Source organism: Vespula vulgaris, chromosome 15 (genome assembly GCF_905475345.1).
Source record: "Vespula vulgaris chromosome 15, iyVesVulg1.1, whole genome shotgun sequence".
Taxonomy (NCBI): domain Eukaryota; kingdom Metazoa; phylum Arthropoda; class Insecta; order Hymenoptera; family Vespidae; genus Vespula; species Vespula vulgaris.
In genome coordinates this window covers 3,765,851-3,779,510 of record NC_066600.1, presented here as the reverse complement: position 1 = coordinate 3,779,510, position 13,660 = coordinate 3,765,851, and the positions used below count along the sequence as shown (strand labels likewise).

Sequence of the window (13,660 nt, the reverse complement as noted above, 5' to 3'; positions counted from 1 at the left end):
ACGATAAAGCCGCATCTAAATATCTAATTCTCGTGTCAGAGTGCACGGGACGATCACACCTCTCGAAGCTACGGTCCGGATATGAATAATAATTAATCGGTATGCTGACGAACTATACCGAAAGTTAATGCATCTCATTACGAAGCCGTAGAGAAACCATCTGAGTTTTATACCGTTACAAAGAAACGACTTTTGTCTTTGTCGAGCATAGAAAACGAAAACGAAAGAGACTTGTTAGGGAGAGTAAGAGAGAGAAAGATAGAAAAGTGTAAAATGTATTGCACATCGACACAGACTTTAGGATTTGTAAAGTAGGACGTCTTGACTGGGACACTTAGCAAGGATAACAGTATCGCAAGTTATCTCTCTTTCTCTCTTTCTCCCTTCCTCTCTCTCTCTCTCTCTCTCTCTCTCTCTCTCTCTCTCTCTCTTTATCTTTCTCCTTCTCTCTCTCTTGGCTTGGAAGCGGCGTAAAGTTCGAGCTTAAAACACAATTTAGTCGGCGGCAAGCCTCCTATATCCTTGCGACGAAATAGGTGAGATCGTCTAGGAGAACAGGTGGGTCGAGGTAAGTCGTTCGAAGGAAAATCGTTTCCACGCTCAGAGATTTTTCTCAAGAAGATTTTCCTTCCAGGTCGGAGGAAAGGATAAAAAACAAAAAGAGAAAAACAAAAAGAAAGAAAAATAAACGAAAAAGAAAAAGAAAGAAAGAAAGAAAGAAAGAAAGGAAAAAAGAAGGAACAAGTGAAACAAAAAGAGAGAGAGAGAGAGAGAGAGAGAGAGAGAAAAGGAGGAAGAGGAAAAAGAAGAAAATAGAAAACAGAAACGAACGTATCACTCGTTTTTCCTTACATTTTCCGCTCGTTCGTAAGACACGTGCGCGTGAATCCGTGCACTTTATAAATCTCTCTCTCGCGTTTTTCCCCGTGGTAGAAAAGTAATCGATTAGAGTTCTGAAAAGAAAGAAATTCGTGAAGCTCCTGCAGAGTAGCAGTATATTCGGCGATAATCCTCTTATAACTCGAAACGAGATCTTCCCCTTCGAGCTTTCTTAGAGATATCTAAAGGATTTCTAAAGGGTATTAGAAATTTCTAAGAAAGTAAGGAAACAAAGTAGTCGAGCGTCCATCTACTGACGACAATTATCTATCTACGTATCGTCTTCTCTATTATGTCGGCATCGGAAGGGAGGTACGAACGTCGAACGCAAATCGATTTGGTAGGGGCTGTCTAAGAGTGGGAGGTCTAGCCGGATACCGGTAATTTGCGACACGCGATCTCGCACCAAATGAAAACTTGATGCCGTCAGGTGGATCGGTTTGGCGCCACGCAGGCGTTCCGGTTATTTCATCGAACATAACGATTATAGTGATCTTGTCTTTTCACGAATCGAGATCTCCATAGGGTGTGCTACGCTTTGATCCATAGCTTTTACTTCATCATCTCTAAGAACACTAACGTTATAGTTATTGTAAGAATAGGATCTCGTGAGAATAATCCTTTACTTTATGCGAGATTTGAAAAATTGAAAAATAATAGAGAAAATCGTTGAGCTTCTTCGTTGAATCATTCGAATACGATAAGAGAGTTATATCAAATTGCAAAATGATTGAACTAGATCAGAAATGTGTATCTAGATAATATGTACATGTATGTAATAATTTATTTTCAAAAAGGGTATATTAATTGGTAAAAAAAAAAAAGAAGAAATTATTGGAGAGAATAACATGGAGGGACCAAGGGTAATCTTTATGACCCCGCGAGGAGAAATCGTGTCTAGAGTGAGAGTCGAACGAATGGACACGTGCTAGAAACACACGTGCGCACACCTATTGCCGCCGACAGTCGTGCGGTATATCGCACAAAGGATCCCATTAAACGGCACGAGCACGCAGATCCTGCCCTTTGAACGCACGCAAATCAGTGACAAGTCGCGTATGCCCCGCTTCACAACGACCGGACTTTCGGGTTACATCAAGGCACGCCATGGACTCGACATTCCTGCTTCCTATCGTCCTGGAAACGCTCCCTCTCTGTCTGTCTCTGTGTTTGTCCCTGTCTCCTTCCATCTCTCTCTCTCTCTCTCTCTTTCTCTCTCTGTCTCTCCTTTTTCTCCTCTTCGAAGAAGTTACATATACGACATAGTGACATGGAGAAAATAACTTTTCCATAGGATCAAAATAATTTCTATTTCTATCTATCTAAGTAAGAAAAAGGTCGAATCTATTTCAATTTGAATAGTTATAATAACTATGATTTTCTCAAAGGAATGTTAATCAAACCTCGTTTTTTCGCTTGCCTTTGAAAAGCTCGTACACATCATTAATGACTAATATCTCGTATTTGTATTAAAACGGAGGAAATGAGATGAGCTTTTTTATCTTACACGATCTATTTCCTCTTTCAAAGATAGAGAGAAAAGAAAGAGAGAAAGAGAGAGAGAGAGAGAGAGAGAGAGAGAGAGAGAGTGAGTGAGTAAGAGGGATAAGGGGAAAGAGAAACGCAAATCGAAGCGGTGACTCGAGGGAAAAACGAATGGTCCGTGACAGTAGAAAATGGAGTTTCGATGCGGCCAGGAATAGGTTAGAAGTAGCACCGGTCAGCTGGTCAGCTTGGACGCTAGTAAAGCTAGAACGCTAGCAAACGATCGACTGAGAATAAAGAACAAAGCGTCCCGGCGCGGATATTAAAGCAGGATATTAAAACGCCACGAAGGATTGTCGTCGCTAATACGAGTCGGGCGTGCCGCTTCGTTCAAATCGTCCTACTATATCCACCTTTTCTTTTTTTCTTCTTATTTCACGGTCTCCCCCTTAACCGTCGCCATCTTACTACCGGTACCTGCCAAGTATTTACGGAATTCTCAACGAGAATAACTTACGAACGGAATGCTTTACATAAGAAAGTGGAAGCGGAAACGTGCACGGCTTCGCACGCAACGTATGTGGATAAATTTACTTCTTTTCTTCCTTCCTTCCTTCCTTCCTTCCTTCCTTCCTTTCTATCTTTACTTTTTTTTCCTTACCTCCTTTATTCTGTTTTTCACTAAACCGCAATCTCTTCTTTCAAAGTACACGCGTCGGTCACACGAAATGACTCTTTTAACTGCTTCAGAGTTTACGAGAGACGTCAATGTAGAATCTTGGTATGTGTATTTTTATATATATGTATGTGTGTGTATAGGTATATAAAATCCTGTAAAAAGAAAAAAAAAGGGAAAAGGAAAAAGAGTAAGAAAAAAGACAGAGAAAAAAAGAGAAAGAAAAAAGAGAAAGAGAAAGAAAAGGCAGAGAAACGAGGGAGGAAGAAGGAGGAGGATAAAATAGAAAATGCTTTGGGTAACTCTGAACTACTGACGTAGGATGACGCGTAAGGAAAAATAAAATAAAAAGAAGATTCCTTTGCGTGCATATAAACTCGTAGAGATCCTCGAGGTACGATGAAAGATTTCTCTCTTCGAGAACGATTTCCGAGTTCGTGTATATCGCGATTTCTAAACGACGCTCGCTTTAGTCACAGGGGATTATTCCTTCTCTGTCTGTATAAACGTAGAAAGGTGTCTTCTGTGAGGTAAGATCGTGAAGGATTAAATGGAGCGTGTGAAGCGAACTCGAAGCGAAAGCGAGCGAAGATGCTACGATTATTTCCAAGGGTCAATCTTTTTCAGAATCTCATTCAGAAAAAGAAAAGCGAGAGGATGAGAATTGGAGAAGATTTTCACATTCCTTTCTTGGAAATAAGACTAAATAAAATAAAATTTATAATAAGAAAATATATTCTATTAATACCTAGAATATCGATGGAATTGATTTATCTACATTCCGTTCTTGTCCTTTCTAATCTTAACCAAAGTCAAATCAGAGCTCACGTAATGTGGGTTAGAACATAAAAAGGATATTCTAGAATAATTCTGTGAATCAATAATACCTAGCCGGAGAAACAACAGTGTTACTAATAAGTAACATTGTTGATTCAACGAAGCCCTTTTTTCGTGGTTTACGTCGTTTTACGAAGCGGACAGGGGGATTAAACGAGGCGGAAGAATACTATGGTTGAAGCGACAGCAAACCGTTCCATTATTTACAACCAGCACGGATCGTCGCACGGACATCCGAGTCACGTACGTTCCGCAAGAATATATGAAAATGGGCACGTACTGCGTTCGTCGACTGAACGAGAAACGCGAATGAGTCGTATGACAGATCGAATCGTCACTTCGATCGTTGCGTTCATTGCGAACGAGATGAAGAGCGACACATTCGTCTTAATGAAATATTCACAAGTTTTACGCTTTAAAAAGAATAGGTAATTGAAGACTAAATGGAGACTAGGCTACCGTTTAAAATTTTATTTTATTAAGCTAGGTCATACGTGGCAATTTTCTCGCATCTTCATTAAAACGGGAAATGAAAATAAAATAGAGAAAGAGAGAGGGGGTATCGCGAGAAAGAGAGAGAGAAAAAGAGAGATAGGATGTAATATCTGTAAAAGTCATACAAATAACATCAAATTAATTTCACGAAATAATCGAAAACACTGGCCAGTAAAAAGTGTCAATAATATAGAACATAGAAGAGAGAAGACAAAGAGAAAGAGGAAGAGAGAGAGAGAGAGAGAGAGAGAGAGAGAGAGAGAAAGAGAGAGGTAGGGTGTACGTACTAATTAATTGGGGTGAAATAACCGACTATAAAATAGTTGGCATGTCGAGGACTGAAGCTCGCGCCACTGAAATCGGGAACGAAAGGGTGATGGAAGGAGAAAGGGGAGGGCGGTCGAGAGTTTAGCCGAGTCTAGGATGAGGTGTTCGGTGGGGTAGGTGGTACCTTTAATGAGGTTGATAATGGGGTAGTTATATAGTCCTCTCCGTCCCTATAGCCTTCGGTCCTGTTCCTCTCTTCTACGTTTCCATTCCTCCTTTCTCTGGCTGCTACTCATTGATTTCGCGGTGAAGTTAATCAGACTGCGAGAATTTCGTATTTCAGCGAGCTTCCAGCCTTTACTTAAGTTTAAACACTTGCCCCAGAAAAGCCGTTAATTGGGCCTCGGTATCGCACCGCCCTATTACCAGAAGCTTTCTCTTTCTCTCTCTCTCTCTCTCTCTCTCTCTCTCTCTCTCTCTCTCCCTCTCTTTCACTATTTCTCTTTCTTTCTTTCTTCGTCTCGATGATACGCTAAAGAGAGAGAAAATAGCGAAAGCTCGAGGAAAGCTCTGTGTGTTTCAATTAGAAGAAGCAACGAAAGGACGAAGAATGGGATATGTGGGGTATTCTTAAGGGAAACGAATCGTACAACTACATCCTTTGGCATAACGGGGTTGGTTAAATACCACAACGTACAAATATCGTGGACGTATTGTTAGGGTGCGTGCCGACAGAAAAAAATATTGTTTCAGCCGGTCACAGTTACTCTTACCAACGTTACTATTTAGAAAGGAACGAATTCTTCTTCTAGAAAGTCTTTTTCTTCTAAAGGATATCTCTCCGGGAGAAAGTTTGCAGGCGGTCTCGATACTTGTCCCTAGCACGGAATCGTTAAATAGAGTAATCCAATTAAAAGGTACCGAGAAATCCTGTGGATCGGGCGAAGAGAACGAGCGGCCGACGAGAGATAAGAATAGGAAAGAGCAGAAAGGAAACGGAGTCGAATGGAAATTTCGCGCTTTCTCCTTCCCTTTGATACTCCTTCCCCTTTTAACTGCTTCTCCTCTTTGTTTTACTAACAAGAAAACGCTATCCCCCGTCTTTTAACCCCTCAAACCCTCCCCACTCATCCTCCCCTATCCCTACCCCTCCTTATGATTTCGCTTTCTTTTTTTTTCTTTTCTCTCTCTCTTTCTCTTTTCTCTTTTTTTCTTTTTTTCTTACCGTGCTAACGAGACGTTTTGGTTGGTCGAAGTCATTTTACGTATTACCAGAAGAAGACGAACGATTTCCGTGAGTAAAGACAATGTAAATATATGCTGACGTATGTAAGAACTTACGTAGTACGTTTCTTTTCTAAATATTTCTTCTTGCATCGGTTCCTTATGAACGACGTGGGAGAAACGAACGAACGAACGAACGAACGAAGAAATAAAAGAACAAGCGAAGGGATTTCAAACGAGTTCGTTTATAAATGGGAAATGTAAGAAAGAAGAAAGAAATCAATCGCAGAGATTCGCAAAGATGTGTCAAAACGAGAGAATAATATCCATGGGAAGAATAAAAGGACAAAACTGAAAGAAATAAAAGAAAGAAAGAAAAAAAGAGAAAGAGAAAGAGAAAGAGAAAGAAGAATATATGAAGAAAGTGAGAGAGAAAGAGAGGAAAAAAAAGCAAAGGTTCGTTACATTCAGCCAATAACGAGGATGAGTAGCGTAGTCTCGAAGAGTAACGATAAATCGGTTTTGCTAGCCGTTGAAGGCGATTTATCTCCAGGTACAAAGGACGAAGCCAAAGCCGACTAGAATGTAATATCTGCGGCGGAACGCCAGAAAACTTGTTTACATCTCATTCATTTTGCTAAAGCGTTTGATATATCCGAAGCAAATTCAGCGTTAAAGACTGGACGGATAAGACTTTCAAACGTCGATGTCGATGGAGAAAGGAGAAAAAATGAAAGAGAAAGAGAAAGAATGAGAGAGAAAGAGAGAAGAGAAATTCATACGAGCTGATCTCGTTTTAGGCTTCCTTCTTTTACTTATCTCTCATGCTCACAACTCATACAATCGCAATTTCATCGCTGAGGCTATCGAGAGGATCCATTTCTTTCCGATACGTTTCTTCCTCCTCTTCTTTTCCTCATCTTTCTATATGCCCTACGAGAATCGGATGAGAGTCCATGTGAAAAAGCCTTCTATAATATGTTCGAGAAGAAGAGCGAGAGAAAGAGAGAGAGAGAGAGAGAGAGTGAGAAAGAGGGTAAGACGATCGTGGTCACGCATCGTCTCGGTCAGCGGCCGGCCATGCGCGTGTGGATATTTCATAACTTTGCACCGTGATTTATCGCAGACTCGGTGATTTTTCATCGGGGAAGCTACGAAATGAAGTGATTGATTACGTCGCGTGAAGGAGGAGGAGGAGGACGAGTGTAAGGGAAAAGAAGAGAGAGCACACGCGCGCTCTAGCTCGATAGGAGAACGCCTCAAGATTTTTGTTCTAATTTTTGAATCTCTTCTTTTTCTTCAATTTTACTTCAGATAGATTAAAGAATCGGATCTTGTAGGAAACGGTGAAGATGTCCGACGTTGAAATATAATCAAGCTTATGTGTGTGGAAATTCCATTAGATAATTCATATTGTTTCACCTACATTTCTTAAAATCATTAGACAACGTCTCTATGATAAATAATATAACAATTTAATGAAAACAATAATTTTCGATTTTTTTTTATAACTCATTGTTTTAATGTTTACCCGTTATTGTTACATATTCAAATTTTTAATGCAAATATGAATATATGTATATATGTAAAGTATTAAATATAAAAATCGTTTTTAGAGACTTCGTATGAAAATATTAGGGATGAAAGTTAATAACATATTTTTTTGCTGAATAAAGTCCTTTTGATGATATTTTTGAACACATTTATTATGCAGCGCTCATAACTTTTTAATAAGTATATTGAAAAACATCGAAAATAAATTTTAAACGTCTGATCTGAAAGTATTATAAAAAGTTATATTCATGTATACGAATTTTTCAAAGAGTTAATCTTTTTCAGAGACTATCCATCTAACGCAAAATTTTCGAAATACCTTGTCAATAAATTAAACAACCACATATAGTATTTTACTTTAGAATGTTGTAAATAAAAACCGTAATATGATTTAAAAATGAATACTGAGATAGAACAATATATTTCGAAAGGGATGAAAAGTATTAGTAGAAGCCTTAGTTGGTCAACGATTAATAACTAAGAGCGGAGAACGCGCAAAAATACATGGAAAAAGAGAAAAGAAAAAAAAGATAAAGGACGAAAAAAGAAAAGAAAACTCAACCTCAAATCTTATTCATTCTTTTTTCATAAAATGAAGAGACCTCATTGCACTTTCTGATAAAAAAGTGCATTGACGATTAAAAAGAAAAAAGATGAAGGGAAAGAAAAAGAAGAAAAAGAGAGAGAGAGAGAGAGAAAAGAGAAAAAGAAAAGAAAAAGACTGTAAGAGGTAATAAGCGCATCCACGATAAGCACTCTTCTTCCGAGAGGGAGTCTTTTGCAAAGGTAACGCGATTCATCGTTGCTAATTAACTACGAAATTTGTGCGGGCGCCGCACAGACCTGGTGGTTTGTGGGAAAGTTAAGATACGACGATAGGGAAAGAGATGCACATGGATAGAAACTGCGGGATGCGAGTAAGGATATCTCGAGCGTAAACCTTCCTACGAAACTATTACGGTCTAGGAATATCCTAGAGCCGAATCGTGATCGAGCAAACCGATACCGATAGGAGAAGACACACCATTCGTTTAGGCAAACTTTCCTAATTTTTTTGATTAATCATACGAGAGGCAACTAAGATAATACTTCTAATCCTTTTAGCGTAAGATCAATAACGCACATCATATAAGTACGATAATGCAATGATAAATCGATGATAAAATAATGAATTTTTAAGGAATGTAAGAGAATATAAAGAAGAAAGAAAGAGGAAAAGAAAGAAAAGAAAGAAGAAAAAAAAATCGTAGAAGACTCCGTTAATAAGAAACGAAAAGCATACGTATATCTTCTTAAAGGATTAGCGACGTAAGAAGGAATAAACCGTTAAGATATAAGACGGATGCAATAAGGTAAGAAAACTACGCTTTCACGTCGTGAAACGTAGGCAAGCTCGTAAGAGAAGTTAAAAGATCGTTACTCGAGTTCGCGAAAGCGAAGTCAAAGCAGCCTGCTAATTTACAGGTTTACCCGTGCGAACATGCGATGCGCGCGACTTGTACGTCTCGTACTTGGAGATCCTATCGCTTATATGCCGGTGTGTCTCTCGATGCTCTTTCACCGAGAGAAAGAGAGAGATCCGTAAACTCTCTAGTACAAAGCATGAAAGCACGGTTAAACAATCCAACTCTTCGCGCGTGAAAACGCGTGCTTAACGGTCGATCGCGTTCGAGTAGAATTCTCAATGAGAAGTTTGTATTCGTATAGTATGACTTCTCCGCAAAGGAAATACATTTTACGTCTGTGTTATATAACTAACAAAATGTAATATACATATGTAAGAGGGTAGGAAATGTTTGGAATGTTTGTGCGACCAAGCGGATTTCTCTATCTCTATCTTCCTCTCTCCCTCCCTCCCTCTCTCTCTCTCTCTCTCTCTCTCTCTCTCTTTCACTCTTTTATACTCCTGTTTATTCCAACATTCGTTCTCTTCATTCGAGGTGCTTTTCTATCGAATATCGAGAATTCCCACGAAAAATATAACCAAGCACGAAAGCTACGAATTCTCGCTATGGAATAACGGAAGGCATTTCTTTAAGCTTGTCGATCCGCAGATTAACGTACATACGCGTAACGACGTCGAATAAATATTTATGCCCGTCCGAACGATCGACAGAGGCATTTGCAACGTTCGACGAGATCGATCGTTCGTAAAACGTCAATGCGTTTCTGCTCCATGAATTTTCTTCAACTATTGGATACACTCTTCTTTTCACGGTACGTTTGACTCATTAAAGAGATACCTAATTCTTAATTATATTTTATAATACACGACACGGATATCACAGAGACCGTTTAGTATCGTTTACTAACCTGCTGATTCTTACGAGAACGTTAACGATGGCTTTGAGTGCTCTGAACTGAATTTTTCGTACCTTCCTTTAAAAACTACCTCTGCTTCGTTAACGTGAAATTCTAACGTAACGACGTTATCATTCCAGTCGATGTTCGTCTTCTTCTTCTCTTTTCTTTTTTCTTTTTTTTTCATTTTATTTCCTTATATCTCTTTTTTTTCGTTTTCTTTGATTATTACGCACTAGTAAATCGTTCAGATATCTCTACGATCAATGAAACTTCCTTTTAACACACTGTTAAACACTGTACCAGATAAAAATTATCGTTACTTTCTTAACACTTATCATAGATATTTTTCATCTAATCCACTTAAAATCTAAATCTACATAAAACGACATGATCAATTATATAAATATAAAAATAATATAAGAAGCATTAGGTAAGCGTGCGATGTGTTAATTGTAGACGATCACCGATATATATGTATATGTATATATATATAATTCGACAGAAATAATCAAAGAGCCGAAAAAATTTTAAGTAGAATAACCATATTACATTTATCCCTTATGCATTTACAAACAGACAGCTCCTCGTGTTAGTTCCAGTATAATTCATATATACTCTCAACGGGTAGGTATTAGTGAATCCGATATTAAAGATTCAACCGCGTCGTGTATAAAGCCAACAGCATGTATGGTAGTAACACCAACACCAACATTGAAATGGAAAGAAAATATAATGTTCTCGTGTCTGTTCTGTACGTTTTCCACTTAACACGTACTAGCTATCTCGCGATATTTAGGTAGAACGTGAACGCATGTATTGTCCTGTACGCACAATGTTCCTACTCCCAAGAGTCCGTTCGCACGTGCTTTCGATTTTCGACCTTCTCACGGTCCTCCCGAGGCGCGAAACGCAGTGAAATTCTCGCTTTAACGTCAATGCCCTCTGCAGCAACGGTTCGACTACAAATAGACGAAGGGTGAGTCGACTAACGGTGCTTTGCTGTTTGCGAATTAGGTGCAATCAAACGCGAAATCACCCCGGCAAATATTACACTGTTTACCAATCATATACGTCAGAGGACTAATTAATCTCGCGCGTGATTAAGGAAGACGATCGACGAGGGAAGGATCGTCTCTCGATTAAACGGACCCGTATTAAAACCGTCGGGAAAACGCCTGGCTTCGTTATCAACCCTATTGATTTACAAAACCGAAAACGGAATGATAATTCGTTTCGAGCTTCGAATTTTCTTCCTATTAGAAGATAGATTTGATATCGTTTGGAACTTCGTCTCTATTCTGTTTGGAATCCTACGATAAAATTGATGCGTCATATACGTTAAAAGTATTCAGTTTACGTACATACGTAGGTATATCTATGTAACCTAAGTACATAATATATAACGGTTGAGTAACCATCGGTATCATTTGTAAAAATGACGAGGCTGTATTTACTCGCGAAAGAATAACACAGGCCTTACGTCGGAACTCCTTCTCTCGCTCGATTGGAATAAAACCCTTTTACACCAACTTGAAATCGAATGTACTTTCACGTCAATCATCGACTACCGGTAGTAATTAAAAGTTGGAAGTGACAGTAGGAGTTCAAAGGCCACCATCGTTTGCGTAGCCACCAAATTTGATGCGTTCGAGGCAAAGTCGAGCGTGCATCGACGCAATTATCTTTCTCTCTCTATTAACGAGATTGCCTGTCTCTCTCTCTCTCTCTCTCTCTCTCTCTGTCTCTCTCTCTCCCTCTCTCTCTCTTTCTCTTGTCATTTAAAAAATCGTTAAGATCGTTAAGAAGTGTGACATACTTCTTCTAGAGTATTATAAGAGGATCGATATATCAGAAAGATTTCATAATACCGGATAAAACTAATTAGCCATTCATATTCTTTGCCAGCCAATAATATCTTCGTCGTTTCACTTTCTTTTTAGTTCATAAAATTTCTTTCTCCTGTTAACGAAAATATATTATTGTCAAAAACAAGTCAAACGATCGTTTTCCAATAAGTTATTTTCAAATCCAACGGTTTATGTTCTCATTTCCATTTTCATGTATTCGTTTCTTTACATTCTATAGATAGCTACTGAGTGAATAATAAAATTGTTTCTAGCAATCTCAATGAAATTTCCAATATCATACGATAAAAATTCTTTGAAATATTGGAATACGAGTTAACGATTGAGAATTGATTTCACTTGTTATTCCAGAAACAAAGTCTTAAAAATTTCCAAGTATCTAAATAAAAAGAATGTTGGAGAAGTCTATTGTTAGTCGATGAAATCGGAGGTAAAAAGGACTGCTGGTGGTAAGAAGATGGAGGATGCAAATAAACGAAGCCCACGTTCCTAGCACGATCTACGAAATGTGTCCAGTGACGACGACTAAAGAACCTATTCCGGCCGGGAAGTCGCTCAAGAAAGAGAGAGTAATTATTATCGTACGAATGGATAAGGAGAGTTCGTTGGACTAACTTCCGCCGTGATAATTTATACTTGCCAACCGTGCTTGCCGCCCGCTAAGAGAACGAGAGGAAGAGAGAGAGAGAGAGAGAGAGAGAGAGAGAGAGAGAGAGAGAAAGAGAAAGAGAGAGAAAAGATCGAAGTAAAAGCAACGAAGGGAAAGAAGAAAAGAGGGAGGGTCGCAGGTGGAACAATGCAGAGTATGCAGCTTTCCATTTCAATGTCTTTACTCGCGACACCAGCATAATCGAGATAGCCACAATTGTCTCGCGATTTTGATCAAGAGATCGATAATTCTCCTCGACGTTCACGATAAACACGATCTTTTAAGATCGATTTTTCTCACATCGGATTATTTAATTTTCTCTCTGTTAGAAAGAAAAGTAGAAGAAGGGAAAGAAAAGAAAAGAAGAAAAAGAAGTGTTAATGATCTGACTATTTGTATGATTAAAATTGATAACGATTGATCGAGGATAAAGGATCCTCTTCGTGCATTTTCACGATTTTTACGGATCTTTTAAACGGATTACGTTTATAAAACGTTTTTATTTTTCCTCGAGCAAAAATTACAGAATAGAACTTTATTGTGCCATTCGTGCAAAAGCGATATGTAATTTCGTGTGTGCTTGTCTGCGTGTATATGAAAGAGAATGAGAGAAAATGAGAGAGAGACAGAGAAAGAGAGAGAAAGACAGAGAATATCAATGTGTCGGCACATTGTCGATTTACCTGATAACGGATCGATCAGCGCGGATGCCCATGTCGCGATGGAGAACACCGGAATCGCGAGAACGAAAAGCATATTGCTACGTCGACGACGGGTCTACGTCAACTGGCGCTTAGACGCAACCCAAACGCCAAACCGCTCTCTCATGGTTTGCCGCCAACGCGCGGAACCCGCGCGCCGGCGCATACGTTTACTTTTCCTACTTCTGAGCTCACGTTAAATTTACTTTTTCCACTTCACAACTCTACCAAGAAAACTATCCCATTTCCTCGAGATATACACACCCTCTTCTCGCACTCGACTCATTCGCAAAATTAAGAATCGATTATAGTCGAGTTTATATATACTATATCATATATACTATATGATTCTTGTTAATTAGTTGATAGAGAAATTTCGTAGAATTCTGATCAAAAATAAAAATAAAAATTTCCTTTTATATCTACCTCTTGTGGCGCTTTTATTTTATTCCATAGGAAAAAAAAATTTATGAGATTTTATATCTCGAGAATGTGTGTGTGTGTGTGTATGTGTGTAACAATAAATCCGACGAAAAACTAATTTAAAATATATAAAAGTTATTCATAGAAATTTCTTTCTATGGGATATTGACACAAGAAAAAAGATTTCATTTCATTTTACTTTTATAATATTTCCTTTTATTTTCTTTTCTTCGTTCTTTCTTTTTAATTTATACTATTTACAGAAGATATGAGATCGTGTGTTAAAAAATATTCATATACA

The 13,660-nt window shown here is 38.4% G+C and overlaps 1 protein-coding gene across 3 annotated transcripts in view; it reads right to left on the bottom strand.

Moving 5' to 3' along the window:
• LOC127069424 (opioid-binding protein/cell adhesion molecule homolog) overlaps positions 1–13,055 on the bottom strand; it is a 57,041-nt gene extending 43,986 nt beyond the window's left edge. For 2 of the 3 annotated variants that reach the window (XM_051006445.1, XM_051006446.1), the window contains exon 1: positions 12,919–12,965. In XM_051006445.1, coding sequence (XP_050862402.1) covers positions 12,919–12,950 — 32 coding nt within the window. In that variant the 5' untranslated portion in view covers positions 12,951–12,965. Of the gene's footprint in view, positions 1–12,918 lie in introns of all 3 variants that reach the window. The other variant, XM_051006447.1, reaches the window with a different exon arrangement.
• Positions 13,056–13,660: the final 605 nt, after the last annotated feature.